The sequence below is a fragment of the Zerene cesonia genome, chromosome 17 (assembly GCF_012273895.1).
Source record: "Zerene cesonia ecotype Mississippi chromosome 17, Zerene_cesonia_1.1, whole genome shotgun sequence".
Classification (NCBI taxonomy): domain Eukaryota; kingdom Metazoa; phylum Arthropoda; class Insecta; order Lepidoptera; family Pieridae; genus Zerene; species Zerene cesonia.
The window spans coordinates 6,865,893-6,882,696 of NC_052118.1; the positions used below are offsets into that span (position 1 = coordinate 6,865,893).

At 32.1% G+C, this 16,804-nt stretch overlaps 2 protein-coding genes across 4 annotated transcripts; both read left to right on the plus strand.

Moving 5' to 3' along the window:
- Positions 1 to 197: 197 nt before the first annotated feature.
- LOC119833190 lies at positions 198 to 1,615 on the plus strand. The gene has a single exon (XM_038357086.1). The coding sequence runs from the start codon at positions 382 to 384 to the stop codon at positions 1,090 to 1,092; it is 711 nt and encodes a 236-aa protein (XP_038213014.1). The 5' UTR covers positions 198 to 381; the 3' UTR covers positions 1,093 to 1,615.
- Positions 1,616 to 2,442: 827 nt separating this feature from the next.
- Positions 2,443 to 15,674, plus strand: LOC119833421 (adenylate cyclase type 9). 3 transcript variants are annotated; one of them, XM_038357415.1, is made up of 8 exons: positions 2,443 to 2,679; positions 3,165 to 3,581; positions 3,677 to 4,680; positions 4,981 to 5,235; positions 5,311 to 5,682; positions 9,011 to 9,393; positions 11,205 to 11,408; positions 12,215 to 15,674. In XM_038357415.1, exons 2-8 carry the CDS (start codon positions 3,289 to 3,291, stop codon positions 14,033 to 14,035), a joined length of 4,332 nt encoding a protein of 1,443 aa, XP_038213343.1. In that variant the 5' UTR covers positions 2,443 to 2,679; positions 3,165 to 3,288; the 3' UTR covers positions 14,036 to 15,674. The 3 variants fall into 3 exon arrangements, with proteins under 3 accessions (XP_038213343.1, XP_038213344.1, XP_038213345.1); XM_038357416.1 differs by having other exon boundaries at positions 3,176 to 3,581; XM_038357417.1 differs by having other exon boundaries at positions 2,443 to 2,555; positions 3,176 to 3,581.
- Positions 15,675 to 16,804: the final 1,130 nt, after the last annotated feature.

Sequence of the window (16,804 nt, forward strand, 5' to 3'; positions counted from 1 at the left end):
GTTTATTTTCTTTTGATTATATATTTGCACCATTTTTTAGAAAAGAGAAACAGGAACGTTTCTGTAAATGAAATCGTTTTTAAATTTTACGGTAAGTACCTATCTGCCAACGTAGATGCAGTACGAAAAATGTTTTATAATCTGAGATTTGACATAGAAAAAAACGTCACTTATATCATCAGTCATATGTCATTTGTCATTATCCATTAGTTTAATACGTATCATAGTATTGCAATCTTATTTATTTTTTATTTATTTATTTTGTTTTGTGTTTTTCGTGATTTTCACTTTAGTTTCATGTGTTGTTTTCATATCAAAAGTTTTTTCATAACTATATATGTGATTCTAACTTAAAGAAATATAAGTTCGACAAACGATAAAATGATTATTTACCTAACTATTTGTAACATATTTTTCATTTCATTTGCATCTTCAAACAGTATAAGTCCTCTTCCAATTAAAACGGTTTCTAATCAGACTGACTCGTCCACGTCGTTACAACTTCATGAGCAACATAATAAAACAAAGTTAATAATTCCAAGTGAAGGGGGTACCCTTTTGACTAATCTTCCTGTGACATTAGCGAAGGATAATCAACCACTATTATTGAGCCTAGACAAAGATCAAGTTAAAAATAAAGAAAAGTCTGTTGTGGCCAGAAAAGGAGTTAAATATGTGCCCAAAGATGATAGTAGTCTTGAACATGACAATAGTATACAGAATGTAGATAATAAAACAGTTTCCATTGAAACCACTCTTTTCAAAAATGCTACTAAACCATTGAGTAATATTGGAAATGTGCCTAATGCAGAGAAACTTCCCCCTATTACTAAAATTCACAAACCTTTAGTGTTATCATCTGAACTGCTGGATAAGAGTGGTCAAACTATTGAAATTGAACCAAATATCAGAGTAAACAAAATTAATGAAAACAGTCGACCAGATCTTATAATGCCGATTGTGATTACAATTTTAGTTGTACCAATGTTTGCAGTTGTGGGCTATATGGCTTTGAAGAGAGGCAAAGAGGCTTGGAAAAATCGACATTATAAAAGAATGGATTTTCTTTTGGATGGCATGTATAATGACTAAAGAAATAATTTTTAATGTACTTGAATAAGGTTTATTAACATCAATTATATCAAGCAAAGTAATATTCTCAAAATATGTTTATAGAAAATGAAAACTTTGAAATTATGCACATCTTTGTCTGCTTAACTTATTTATAATTATATCCAAAGACATTTGGTGAGAAAAGGTTGCCTTTATGAAGATTTAGTGATATGTGAAGTGTGGGAGTATATTTGATATTAAATTTTGCATTTAGTAAAAAAAGAATGGGGGATGATATTCATATTTTGATAAATGAATAGATAGAAATTTTTTATAGCAATAATGTGGTGCTATTTAATAAAGTGCCTTGGTGATATGAACAATGTTTTGCATGTTGTGAATATAATATTTTTATATTTTACATTATAATGCAAATTTATGCTAAATTGTCTTCCATTGTAAGAAATAATATGTGATATACTCAAAACTAACTTAATATCAAAACAGTTAGTTGGTTTTTGTATGTTTTACATATAATATTAAAAATATATTATTTACTCAATTTAATTTGTTTTATTGCTAAATTGTGTAGCAAACTATTTTACTATTTGCCTTATATTAACCCGGATTGATCCAGAAATTAATATTAGCCTTTTTACTACTGTATAGTATATAGCCATAGCTTTCACTTAGTGAAAGAATTTTCCTGATCAGATCAGATGATACACATAATTGAACCTTAATTTTAGAATTAAATGCAAAAAAATTACACTTGATTACTTTTATAATTTCTTCATAATTATAGAATTTCTGGTTGGTATCCTTAGTAAATAAACCATTTTTAGCTCATTATTCTGCTATTGTTACTAAAAAGAAAAGTATTTTCCGATTACATATATTAAAGTATGAGACAGATTATAAACTTTTTGTTTTACATTTTTAGACTTACTTGTACAATCAATAATTCTAACATGGATTTTATCTTATGTTTTTAGTTAATATTTTAATACTTAATCTGTGGTTAGAAGCATGAAGAATTATATACCATATATTATATTATATATACTTGTAAAACTATAAAAGAATCCTTTTTCCATACATATACTTCTTTATTAGTCTATCTTAGTGGGCCACAGATACCTTTAGGGTCTTTTATTATTTTTTATTTTTACATTCACAAAACGATTTGTAACATTAGTTTTTTTTATTTTAATTCTTATGATAAACTAACATAACGCATACTTACCAAATGCCTACCTTGCATTGATATTATTGTTTAGTGGTAAAGTAGTATCTACCTAGCTAACATTATTTAATCTGTGATATTTGTAGAACTTTTTTTACGACTTTTAATATTTCTTACATTGTAGATGTCAATTGTCAGTGTAGACATTTTACGTCAGTATTGAAGTACTACTTGTTGTAGATGTTGTAGTTTGCAGGCATAAAAATTTCGCGAATTCTTGATTATTAAAAGAATCTAAGCTTGGACAGTGTTAACAGTATGATATATTAATGTTATGGTTTCAAAAAATATTATTATTGTTTCGATCAGTGTAATCTTTATTAATATAGTTCAATAAGGTGATTTCTTTCACAAAAACCTATAACCTTGGTCTTAAAATGGTGAGTTTAGCAACATAGCAATTATTATTTATTTGAAATTAAATTAGCTTTTATAAAAAAAAAAAAATATCGGTCAATAGTTATAATAAAAGGTATATTTCTAGTATCGATAACAGATCGAATTGTTTCAATTATATGGAAATTTTAAATTGGACTTTAATAAATTTACATAGGGTTTAAAGCATTTCAAAATTTATTTTAATAATATCAATTACATTAAATACTATATGCAAACTGTATCGGTCGTTTTGTAATGAAAAAGTTGCATATTACAACAAACTGCTGCATCTTTCCACTAGCCTAATAGGCATTTATTAAAAATATATATTTTTATTGTCAAGTAACTTACTAAATATTGTATCACAAAGCTGAAGACGAGAAACGAATTTTTGTTTTAACTTAAATAGCTAATATGAAAATTTGTATATCTTTGTTTACATTTCTTGGCCATTAGTGATGACTCTAATGACCTAGATATCAATCAGTATGATTACAGAGCTAGGCGCCGCGACATCACTGCTAATTTCGATTTAAGTAATAATTTGTGAAAATTTTCAAAATAATATCCAAAATGTATTGAAAACAATGGATTTTTGGTGATGCAAATTGATGACAATGAGTGCTCATAGTGGATGCATGGGTTGCAATGAAGCCTCTGAACATTTTGAATCTAAGCATGATGTTGAATGCTCTGAAGGAGAGGACGCTCAGATCAGGTTGGCGCCACATGTGCAAGCATATTTGGCGCATAATAATTCAACAACCAATTGCTGTGGCTTTGGTATACCGATTGCCTTTGAAAGGGCTGCACCAGGAACATGGTGGAACCCTAGATTTGACTCAGAAATACTCGAAGGGCAGTACCGAAGCAGTTCATTTAGGCAGATAAGATTACGATTCAGGTAAGTGCATGTATCTACAATTATTTGTGTTATATATTGCCTGTTTTATAGACATTTTTTGTGTCGTTTTCATAAGTTTTATTATTCCTTTTCAGATTTGCACTTATATACATTTTGATATTTTCCATAACATGGTTTATCTACTTTGTGGTTCTTGGCTTGAATGATGTGACTGTGAAGTGGCCATTTTTATGTTCAATATTTGCTGGAGTCCTTTTAATAACTTCTGTCATGCTATTCATTACCTTCACACAAATCTATAAGGTTTATACATTTAGATTGTCTTTGGTAATGGCACTTGCTCTGTGTACACTGAGCCTGTCCCTGATTGCCCTCACCACCCAAATAGATACTTCGTCTCAGGTTGCAGATATCAGCCAATCAGGTCATTTTACTATGTGCATTGAAATCCTTTTGATAATATATACATTGACCCCACTGCCCCTCTTTGCTTGTGTATCTATAGGACTTCTTTATTCTATAGCATTTGAGACATTAAATGTGTTTTTGCACTTATCTGAACAAGAATGGCAGTATCCTGGGATGTTAGTGAGAATTTTACTTCATCTCTGTGTTCATATTATTGGTGTACATATCTATCTTATGACATTTGTAAGAATGCGAGGCACATTTATGAAAGTAGGGCAAAGTTTATTGGTGAGAAGACAATTAGAAATGGAGAAACAATTGAAGGAGAAAATGATTCATTCAGTCATGCCGCCAAAGCTGGCCAGTTGGTTAATGGAGGAGCAAGTGCAGGATACAGAAACTTTATCGAAAAGTCATGATCCACTTCAACCCAGAACATCTCATCCAGGAGCATCTGATATTAAATCCTTGTTTAGACCATTCAACATGAGCTCTATGGACAATGTGAGCATTTTATTTGCTGATATTGTTGGCTTTACGAAAATGTCTAGTAACAAAGGGGCTGAAGAATTAGTAAACATATTGAATGACCTATTTGAAAAATTTGATGAGTTATGCTTAGTGCATGGATGTGAAAAGATTTCAACTTTAGGAGACTGTTATTATTGTGTGTCCGGTTGCCCCGAGCCCAGACCGGATCACGCAACCTGCTGTGTCGAAATGGGTCTTGGTGAGTAACAAAAGCATTAAAACATAAAAGCAGAGTTATTTTACAAACAATGTACATGTTTGTTTTTCTTTGCATGGAAAAGTTCGTTGATATATCGATCGTAACATCGACCGATAAAATGGCTGAGTTGACCTCGATCTTTGTTACATCCATATGCTATAATTCTATGATCGGTTTATATATTTACAGCAAAGCAAACAGTTATGGTATTGTAAACTTTGGCATCATAACTATCTTTTTTTATGGACCGTTAATTTACCTTTTCAATTTATTGTGCATTTATAGAGTTATATATTGCAGGTATGATAGAAGCAATACAGGAATTTGATAGGGAGCGCGGTGAAGGTGTTAACATGAGAGTAGGAGTTCACACGGGAACCGTCCTATGCGGGATAGTCGGGACTCGTAGGTTTAAATTCGATGTATGGAGCAACGATGTTACATTAGCAAATAAAATGGAGTCTACTGGGAAACCTGGTCGCGTCCACATATCGGAAGAAACAAGCCGCTTTCTCGGAGGCTCCTATGTTTTAGAGGAGGGAGAAGAAGTGTTTGGTGAGCATTTTATTTATCACACAAAGGAATGTCGTCCAAAGATTGTGTATTTCTAACTGTCCCCTGTAATTGCAGGTCATAAAACGTATTTCATAGAGGGCCGTCAGTTTAGCTCTCCATACGACCATGAGAACTGTCTCAGCCCTTCCAATCCCGTGAACCTACGGCTCATTATATCCCCCGCAGCCTCCCCACAATCAGTCCTCTCTATCAGTCATTCGCCGCTGCCACTTTCCGCTAAGACTAGTGATGCATCGAGCGACGATAAGCCAAACAAACCCGATGCCAAATACTCAAGCAATTTCCTCTCTCCGAGCCCCTTTAATTTTCGCAATAAAGCCAGTTCATTACCCAGTATATTGGATTCCGACACGGAATTAGACGATAAGCGGGATAAAAGATTTGCTAACGGAAACGATAACTCATCGAAAAGTCCAACTTCCATAGGTGAGTAAATAAATGTATTTCTTGTGAATATTATAATATATTATTATTATTTGATAGAACGTAAATTTTGGATCTTTAATGCGATATATCTAAATCCGATCATTGAATTATGAACAACACAGGATTCCGCTATTAAACTTAAAATTAATATAATGTTTGATTATATGTTGACTAGTGTGATTTGATACATATATCTTAATACAGCAAAAATAATAAGTCAGAAATAGTTAACTCTATATTTATTACACCATATTAGCAGGTAATAAATATTTAATCGTAAAAGTTTCGATTTCTGTAATAAATGCATTGTTTTTAAATTAAGTTGTCTTTTATACTAAAATTATGGTATCAGATACCTACCGTATGAATAGGACCTGTCCTAGGTTTCTGTTCAGAAATAATTGTTTGGATTTATAACGGAAATTTGCTCAAACGAATAAACGTGGCTACTTTGTTCAATAAGCTGTTTCTGGTTGAGAATTGTGATTTCTTGTGGAAAAGGAAATAATACACGATCGCTGTTTACATGCGCGTACTAAATTTATACCTAACGAATCGAATCGGAAGTCTGATAAAGTCTTCGTGATTGATTGTACACTAATCTACGATCAACACTAAATATAAGTAGATCTGACTAGAATAGACGTATTTCATCTATGTATTTCAATTCGAACATTACTACTTAATATTCGTTTTAGACAAAGGAACTCGTGCAGAATTCGGCTAAACAATCAAGTACAATTTAAGTATACCATTGACTTGTTATCAGGGACATGACCAATCGTTAAATCTCTTTTATTTGAACATAAATGTTTACCTTATATCGGAATCAAGACCAGAGTTTTATTTATGAAGACTTACTTATCAGTAGCACAAGTCATGTTCACAGATAAGATATAGCGCGTCTTTAATTGCTAGAAGGTGATGCTCTTTGCATCATGACTGCTAATGTTTTTATTATGAGAGAATCCATTACCTTGCTATTACATGCTTATTCGTGAACAATGGTAAATTATATGCAAATGCTCTGTCATCGAGTGCTCGTATTCATGAGTTATATTATGAACGTTTATTGTTTGACCACATAAATAGCTGCTAGGTTCTATATGATGGCCTGTCACTGACCGCATGCTTAATATCTCCTTACGTTCTTATAATAAGGTTATTTGATGCTGGTGTATTTTTTAAATGTTTGGTACTAAATGATTTAGAGATTTGACGTTTTCATATTTAAAATAAAAGCATTGAAATATTTTTAGTATGTATGTTAGCGAGACCATAAAGAAAGTTTTTTTTTATATAATTGTGTAATATTAGTAAAATTTGTAATATTTATCATTACATTACACTGAATATGCAATTTTCTAATTGACTCCGTATTGCACTATAGTACTGTTTTAAAATGACTGTTCATTATGTTGAAGGTATTCAGGCATGCTAAGAGGGATAAATCGTATCGGTGATATTAAACAGTTTTTCGTGTAAAGTGTGTAAAGTGTGTAAAGTGTGACGCATATGTTAACTTAACAAAAAACTCGAACGTATTGAGCAAAACAAACAATATCCGATATCCTAATAAATCTGCATCAAAACACTTGAAAAGGACTATTTTTGGTAATTCATTACGTATACGTGTATACCTCGGTACAACAAACCCGCCAGTAACCAGGCCACGCCGCTAGGGCCTTCTTATATAAAGATGAAGGAGAAATACGTTTTCGCGTTCCCATAAACCGGGTCATTTATTATTGCCCTGATGCGAAAGAATTATTATTAATTAATGATGTAACATGTACTTGTAAAAACAGAAGCCGTGACTCGTTGAAAGATTCTCGGAAACAATTTTGTTTATTGATAATAATCAAAGCTTGGAGTTTTATTATTTCCTGTAACAAATTAACGTTCAGTGCAGTGACGACACTTCGTAATAATTAATAAGCCGCTATCGATACGGTCAGCATAAAAATACGCTGATGTAAAGTTTTTCCAAATGATGGTTTAGTGGAAAATTGTATTTATTTGCTGACGGTATGATGTACAATACTTTCCTAGTTGTATTACGTAGTTGATATTTACATGTTAAGTGATTGTTCGATCAGTAGCATGTAACCAACTTGTCTAAACTCTTATGTGATAAGTGATCTGGAATTTGATAATGTCTTTAGTGTTTTGTAAAGTGACTTTTCGTTTTCTGTTTTAAGATAAACATTCACAATTTTTAAAATGTATAAAAAATTATAATATCTTAGTTTAAGTAAACTTTAATCTAAGCGAATTAACTAAGAGTACATTTAAGATTTGCATTCTAAATTCATTATTTTTAAGCCTTAAGAAATATATCTGCGAGATTGCCAATTGGTATAAAAATTTACTTTGTAATTTATCAATTTATTTCATTAATGCCATATAAGAATAGTGAAGTATCTAATAATGGTTTGAGACTTACTCGTGTGCATCGTTTTATCATCGTAAAATTTAACGTTGTATTTGTTTGGTGAACAGCCAATATTCTAGAATCTAGATAGCAAAATTATTACGTTTATATGCATTTTATTTATAAATTTTAGTAGATATTTCATGTAATGATTAATTGTTCACATTAAATGCATATATATTCGTGCCATTGAAATACTTTTAAATGAAAGGAGTATAGGTATACTTGACCTCGTTCATTCTAATTTTCAATCAAATCGGTACTGTAGTTTATCCATGAAAGTGTCATGGATAGACAAACAGATACATACAGACAAATAGCATAAATATTATGTAAAGGTCGATTGATGGAAACTTTTATTAAGACGATTTCAGCCATCTTAGAATTTATCATTTACCTTTCGCAAATCGCTACTAATATTATAGATGCCAAAGTAATTTTGTCTATCTGTATGTCTCTTCTACACGCTTAAGACACTGAACCAGTTTGGATTGATGTTTGGCACAAAGATAGTTTGAGAAACGTTAAAGATTGTGGAATAGTTTATCCCGGTAATCCCACGTGAACTGTGAATTGTTTATAATTAACGTAAAATGTATTTACCGTCAGTTAAGTTATCGTATCTGAAGGATTCCTACGTCGATTTTGGATGTGATTTATTTTATCCGTATACCAATTTTGTTCATGATTTGCAAAACGTATTATATCTGCGAAATCGTTACGACATTCTGATCGTATGTCAGTACAATTACCTACAAATAATAATAAATCGTTATATCATGGGAGCAAGAGTAATTGCTTTCATTAGGCGGGAATATTGACGTGGGATTTGAAGAACTCGATAAAGCGGAACGCCAATTAAACTGGAACTTGACACGATTATTTTTATTCCAGGGAGCTGTGGTAAATACACGAACAAAATAAAGCAATGGAAAGTGCCCAAGTTCTTAAGAAAACACTCCGATACTCCACTACATGAAATGAAAAAACAGAACTTCAGTGATAAAACCATACATTTCGTGGAATCCGGCGACGCAGCTATACAATCTAATAATGGTTATCACAAAGTGCCCATCGTGATAGAATCTCATGATGCAAAATGCGTCAGACCATTACCTAGCAGCAGTAAGATAAATAGCATTCGAAATCAAGAAATGGCATTATTCGAAAAGGAAATTATTGATATTCGCTCGTATTTGAGTCAGTCTAGAAGTAATATGTCACCTTTCGCAAGAAGTAGCAGCTACAGGTCTCAATATGGAAGACCTAATATAGAGGTAAGTTTGCTGGAGGTGTTTGGTTATAATTTATTTATGTGGCGGTGGTAGGATAAGTAAACCGAGTTCCCATACGATAATGTGAACGTAGCAACGGCCCGCTCGCACTAAACTATTTATGTGAAGGTTGAATTTAACGAGGAGTGTAAAGGCAATGGTGTATATGCTGAAAGATACCTAGCTTTTATAGTATTAGGCTATTTGGCTTAGGTAAGAGCCAATTTATCGCAATTTGACATAGTGAGAAGTTATGAACCATAAAAGTACCAGAGCATTTTATGTCGAATTATTATTTTAACCGACTTCTAAACAGGAATTGTAGCTCAATTCAACTGTACATGCTTATGCGTGTGCTTCTGAAGGTTCCGTCCATAAAGATGAAAAACGGGACCCTGCGATGGGACTTCGCTTTTCGTCTGTCTGTCTTTCATATATATATATGTATATATCACCAGTCCCCAGTGAACCGTGATAGGTTGACCTTACTTGAAATTTTCAAAAAAGTGTTTCTGGTGCCGGTATGGTCATAAGTTAGATGAATCACCATTTTTTTTCGCAGTTATTTGAACAAATTTTTTGTCATATTATTCAATATATCATTCGGTATGAAATTCTGATAATTATGATAATTCACTTATATTTCTAATAATTATTAAGCTTACGTATGTCATCAAATATTTTCACAGATGATGGCCATAAATATTCATTGAAATCTTTACAGTCCATAAGACGTTAAATGTCGATAAATTCGATAGATTTTCTATTTTATGGACGTATAAACGCCTACGCTTCAATGTTGCTTATGTAACTCTTAATTAATAATATTCAAAAATGTTAAAGTATATATTTATTAATTTTATTTATAGAAATGAAAGACTTTTATCGGATTTTAAACGCGATTTACTCATTATATTATTTAATCCTGACTGACTCCCCGAAACGACCACGCCCTCGAAGCGTCGTGTTTTACTCATTTTACTTAATTAACAGGATCCTTGTATGATATATAATGTCATATACTTCCCACTTTCTACTTCCTACTCATTTTATAAATGAAAAAAATTATGAGAATCGATAAGTATATATTTGTTACTCTTTTCAACCGACTCCAAAAAAAGGAGGACGTTATCAGTTGTCAAATGTATTTTTTTTATTTGTTACTTCATAAACTATTGAATGAACCGATTTTTATGTTTTTTTTTAATTGAAAGCTGGTCCTAGCCATTTGGCCCCATTTAAATGATCAAGTTCAGTCAATTTAAAGGCGATTTAAATTTTTGTTCACAATGATCATTAAATAGGCTATAATGAGCCTGATTGTTATAGTACGTGTATTATACATAGATTTTAGTCTGAATAAGCACGTAGGCTACTATTGAACGATACCACCACGTGAGTGATGTAGTGGGCTCCAGCTAGTATTTTAAAGGATGCAGGTCAAGTGCTTGATATCTTTTTATGTCTCTTAGTTATAGTTAATAACCGTTATCGTTATATTTTTACACGTTTTCATTAGCTCTACTTATATGGTTGTATGTAACCGACTCCTGTAGACTCGATTTGACCACCACCTAAAATGAACAGATTTAATTCAAACTTTGTACACCTTCCTTCTATCCTTGATAACAAGGTTCGATGACAATATATTAATTTCATGAGTTTATCTCATTATCCTGATTAGAATTGCCGGTATTAAATGACTTGTCTACGTACACTCTGTCATTTGTATAACAGATATTAAGATAATTGTTAGTTGGTCCTATAATAAGCGTGTTGTTTGGCGTTTTTAAATTATGTCTTTTATCTCACAGCAGGTACCGGTAAGTCGCGCTCGTAGTTCGACTCTGGCCACCCAAGGTGAACTGATCCGGCCAAAGGAACGCAAGTTGAATCTTTCCATCCCGCCCAACCAAGTGCGGCCGCCGGATGACATCGTGAGCTTGTGCCCTTCGGTCAACAGTCGCAAGGATTCTGGGATCCGCAGTACGAGCAGGCGATCTAGTATACAACAACAGGTGAGATAATAATGTGAACTGACTCGATATACGTTATTTCTTTGTGTATGGCATAGCTGAAGAGTTTTTTAGGTTAATCGCGCTTTCTTCATCCTGATTATTTGTAAACCTCCGAAAATTAATCAGGAACTTGTTCTCCTTGTTGAATTTAAGGTTTATCTGGACATTGTGTGGTTATAGTGATACAAGCTTTCCGTTTGCGTCTAAGCCCGCGTGGAAAAGGAAGAAAAGGATCGTTTCTCGGGTTCGAAACTACAAAAAAGTACCAAATTTCATCAAATTCGCTTTTGGTGTATGGGCATTTATAATATGAGTATAGATTAGTATAGTTTAATACTTCATTATATCTTATACTAAGATGAAATGAAGTATTAAACTCTTCTTTTCGTCATAACGGTGTCAATTTACTAGGTAAGCTATATTTAAAGCATAACCTTTGTTAAAAATAATAATATAAATATTTGATAAGCAATTGTAGACTTCTATTAATAGAACCTTCAGTGTGTTGGTCTCATTTAACCAGAATAAGTTATCTTATTTGTTCACGACACTAGAACAAATACGTATCTTCCTTGGGTTATAAATCTTGGCAAAAGTGAAACGAAAATAATAAATCAAACTCCTCCGAAATGTTGGAATGCTTGCACAATTCACACTGCATATTTATTTTTGTATCGAAAGAAACATTTCGTAGTGTAAATATTTACATTAGCCGTGAACTTGTTGAGATTTATATTTAGATATCTAATCATAATGAAGATAAGTCGTGTCCGTGTTTATCAAATGAGAATTTGTGAAAATTTCAGATTTTCGCGTTAAATCATGTTTCGTTGGCAACGTCCCAAGTCGATATAATGCAGCACCGCGTCTCCGGCTACTACACGTCGAGCCAATCTTCTCTCAACGATGTGCCATCTAGAACGAGGCTTCCAGCGCCACTTAACGAACAACAAGTCCAGTCCTTACAGAAACTAAGGAAACAATCCGATCTTCAACTAATAAGATGCGTTCAAGATAACGCAAGGTCCGGAATCAATTATTTCGTCCAGCCCCCCCTCAATAAGCTCACACTGTTCTTCAAACAACCAGAAATGGAGAGACTTTATCGGGATAAGGCGCACAGAAGTGACGACTGCGAAGACTTTCCACCCACACTCACGACCTCGCGATATAATACCGCCCTAGACATTCTTGTGTCATTAATTATATTCCTAATTGTTGCTGCTTCTATTGTAATTGTTTACAAAGAATGGCGATATTCAATAGGCTGGTTTATTCTGTTTATAACAATGGAGACGATGGCCATATCACTATGCGTATACAGACACTATTTAAAATGGAGGACGAAAAGCGACCCCGAAGATATAACAACGACTTTGAGAAGATCTGTAAAAGTATTCAGGAGACTATCAAACTGGTATCCTTGGCATTTATCTGGGAGTTTATTAATAAGCCTACCCGTATTAGCGGTTCTAGTGAATTTTTCTTGCCAAAACACGACGTTAACTATTTTAAAAGGCAAACAGTCTTTTTATGTGTACCTATTAAATGTGAGTATTGTACACTTTTGTAACTTCACACAAATGAGTTGGCTCGTAAAAAACGCTCTTGTTACGTTATATGCGGGTCTTTTCCTATTCCTTTCGTTATTAGGTTGCCGCGAAGTTAATACTCAATTTTTGAATTCTGATATTAATTCTACACCTTTAAACCTGATTGCTCAAAATAGTTCACTCTTAAATGTTACTATGCTGTTAGATGAATTGTTTGAAGGTAACAGTACAAATGTATTTAACGCTGTTCAACATGAAATGCATTTGCAAGAATTGTATTTGGATGTCGCGTTATTGTTAATTTTAGTGTGGTTCTTGAACAGAGAATTCGAAATCAGCTATCGGCTCAGTTTCTATAGTAACGTGGTAGCAAATCGCGATAAACAGCGGGTGCAAAATATGAGAAATCAAGCGGATTGGTTGTTGCATAATATCATTCCCCGCCACGTCGCTGAGCAATTGAAAAACACGGCGAAATATTCTGAAAATCATAAAGACGTCGCTATCATATTCGCCAGTATAGTAAACTTTAATGAAATGTATGACGAGTCATATTTGAAGGGGAAAGAATACCTCCGCGTTCTCAATGAACTAATAGCCGATTTCGATGAACTGTTGGAGAGGCCACAATTCCAGCACGTTGAGAAAATCAAAACGATCGGTAGCACATTTATGGCGGCCAGTGGCTTAAATCCGGACTTGAGGCAATCTTCACAGTCATCTCACGAGCATCTGTATCAATTAATGGATTTCGCTTTAGAGATGCAAAAAGTTGTTGACAATTTTAATCAAGATTTACTCGAATTCGATTTCATTCTTCGTATAGGATATAATTTTGGCGATGTGACGGCGGGTGTTATTGGAACAACAAAATTGTATTACGATATCTGGGGAGACGCTGTGAATATGGCTTCTCGGATGGATTCCACGGGGGTAGTGAAGAGAATACAGGTGGGAGAGGCTTGTATTCCCATTTTATCAACCAGATATGACTTTGAGCCACGCGGCAGCGTGTATGTTAAAGGCAAAGACAATATGAATGTCTATCTCGTTATTGGTAAGAAGGATACGTAGGTAAGGGAACTATTTCTAAAGAAATGTAGCATCTGTGATTTAACTATTTATATTTAAATATAATAATAAATTAATAATTGGTGTATTATATAGGATGTTTTGCTTTATTTATTTATTGCGCGTGTTTAACGGAATTGTATGGGAGAAATACTCTGCGAACTGAATCAGCTATTTATATTTATTGTTCGATCAGAGTTTACGTGACAATTATACTAATAATCACTATATTATAATAATAACTTTTGAATAATGAATATGCTTGAAACTCATTATTGTTTTTTTTATATGGTAATAATGTTAAGTGCTTGTGTGACCAGTGTTCTAGTCGGCTTTCCTAAACAGGTTTGGAGTATATTCATGTTCGTATTTATTTGTAACTAAATGAACTGAAACATTTCAAATTCTAATCTATAAACTTTTCAGGTCTATGTATATATCTGTATTTTATAATTTGTGTTCTGTGCTATATGTATATAAGATATAATATACCTTGATAGAAAAAATTTATACAAGTTCTGTATGATTATAGAATCATGCAAAACTTCTTGTTTGTATAATTATGATATACATAAATAGTATTGGAATTGAATAATAAAAAGATCGAATATTTAAAAGATAATATTATTTACCTTTGTAGCGAATAGATGATTAAAATATTTACAATGAAGATATTTACGCATAGATTAGCTTTTCTCGATCTGTAACAATTTGTAGGAGTTTAAAAATATTATTTATAAATTGTATAAAAATGGATTTGATGTTTGACTTTTCATGTTTTTATTTATGACATATTACTTAATATGGTAATTAAACAAAACGATTTTAGGGCTCGTTTTATATCGATATAAAATAACCTCGAACTTTCTTATATCGTTATATTTTAAAATAAACAATAGCCAGTCATTATATATGTATTTATGTTTATGGTCATGAAGTTCTTTCTGTATTTAATGTCTCGAGAAATTCTGCTCTCAAATATTTCGTTTCATATTCCTTACCTATACATACACATGTATGGTTACATAAAAACAGCTTTTAATATTCAATTGCAGTGTGTTGTATTGATAGTATAATGTGTGAATTATAAGCATTTTTTATACGACCATAAATGTTCATAATCTAGGTTTATAATTTTATTTCTGGGAAATAATTAATTTGATATAGGTTCAATTGACAATATTCGTAAGGTTAGAAATCATTACCGAAGGCACAAAGTATTATCTTAAGTCTTTTTTTCTTGTATCTTTTAAAGATATAACAAAAATATCGTATTGACATTCATGTCTATACTGTGAGCCCGTCGAAAATAATATTTTTTAGCAGTTTTGGAATTTAATTTTTTCTTGTAACTTTATCTGTGCCCGTAAACGAATAATTATTTATTTGATTTGGATTGTAGCATGTAAGGTAATATTGATTCATATAAAATAATTGATAATACCGTAATCACTTCGTTTTTAGATCTTAGAATTATAATTGGTATTTATCGTTTAATGCTTATTATTTATTGGTAATTAATATTTATTTTCTAAAGTAAGGTTAATATTTTAGTGAAATTGATATTAGTCAATGATATCTATAGTTTTTGTTTGTTTGACTAAAATTTTCTAATTAAAAATAGACTATGAAACAGCACAGAGTTCAAAAAAATTCGTAGATTTTGGAATAGTATATGGCTCGCTTTGCTTGCCCACACAACTAAACAACAACAACGACTTTTTTTGTATCGTACGTAACGAACTTTGTGGTTTAATAGGTTACCAAGGGTTTTTATACTATTTATATTTATGGAATATTTATACAGTATGCGTCTTGTTCTTATTTAAGTATTTATTTTTTTCTATGGTATATATAAACTACAAGAACGATTTAATTTTGTATCATAGGCAAATTTAAATACAGAAGATATATGAAAAATTTGCATTAAAAATGACTGTATATGCTGTCATACATGTTTATAATAAACTAGCAAACCCGGCGAACTCCGTTTCGCCACCAGGTGGTTGTATGTGAAAAATGACTTTCCCGCTTTTCTGCAGAATTTTTTCCTGAATTTTCTTTGCCATAAACCTCACGGCGCCCGAGACCTTTCCAACGAATGCAAAACCGTGGAAATCGGTTCGTGCGTTCTGGAGTTATAGCGTCAGGAAGGAAAACCCGACTTATTTTTATATAGTAGATGTGATAGTTTTACGAGATATCGATCGTTAATGTGTCATTCATATAGTGTTAGAATGCTTGTGCCTGTTATTAAATTAACGTTTATCTTTCACTACTTTTTTATAATATTATTTTCAAAGTATTGCAGCAATTATGTTCTTGCCATAATGTATATTAATATATTTTATTCTTTTAATATTTTTATAATATATTATTTGTTTCTTAAGATATCATTATTAAGGAATTTCTATCCAGAATAATTAATTTATAATAAAAATTCATTTGAAGATGAAATATGTCTATATCTACGTAATTACGTGTTATGAAAGTGAACTGAACAACTAAATGCGATTTCCGATACGTTTAAAATTTATTATTGGTCGTATAATATATGTAATAATGTATACAATTTTAACTATTCTCAATGACAATTTCTGTCTAGGAATTGATGTATATGATGTTGTAACTTATGACGAAAGCCTTACTATACATTCCACGTGTGTTTATAAATGCCTTCAAAATGTCTATTTACTCTATATTATAAACGATAAAACGATAGTCAATGAAGAAGGAAGGGTATTAAGAACTTGAATATTGAAAACATTGTAT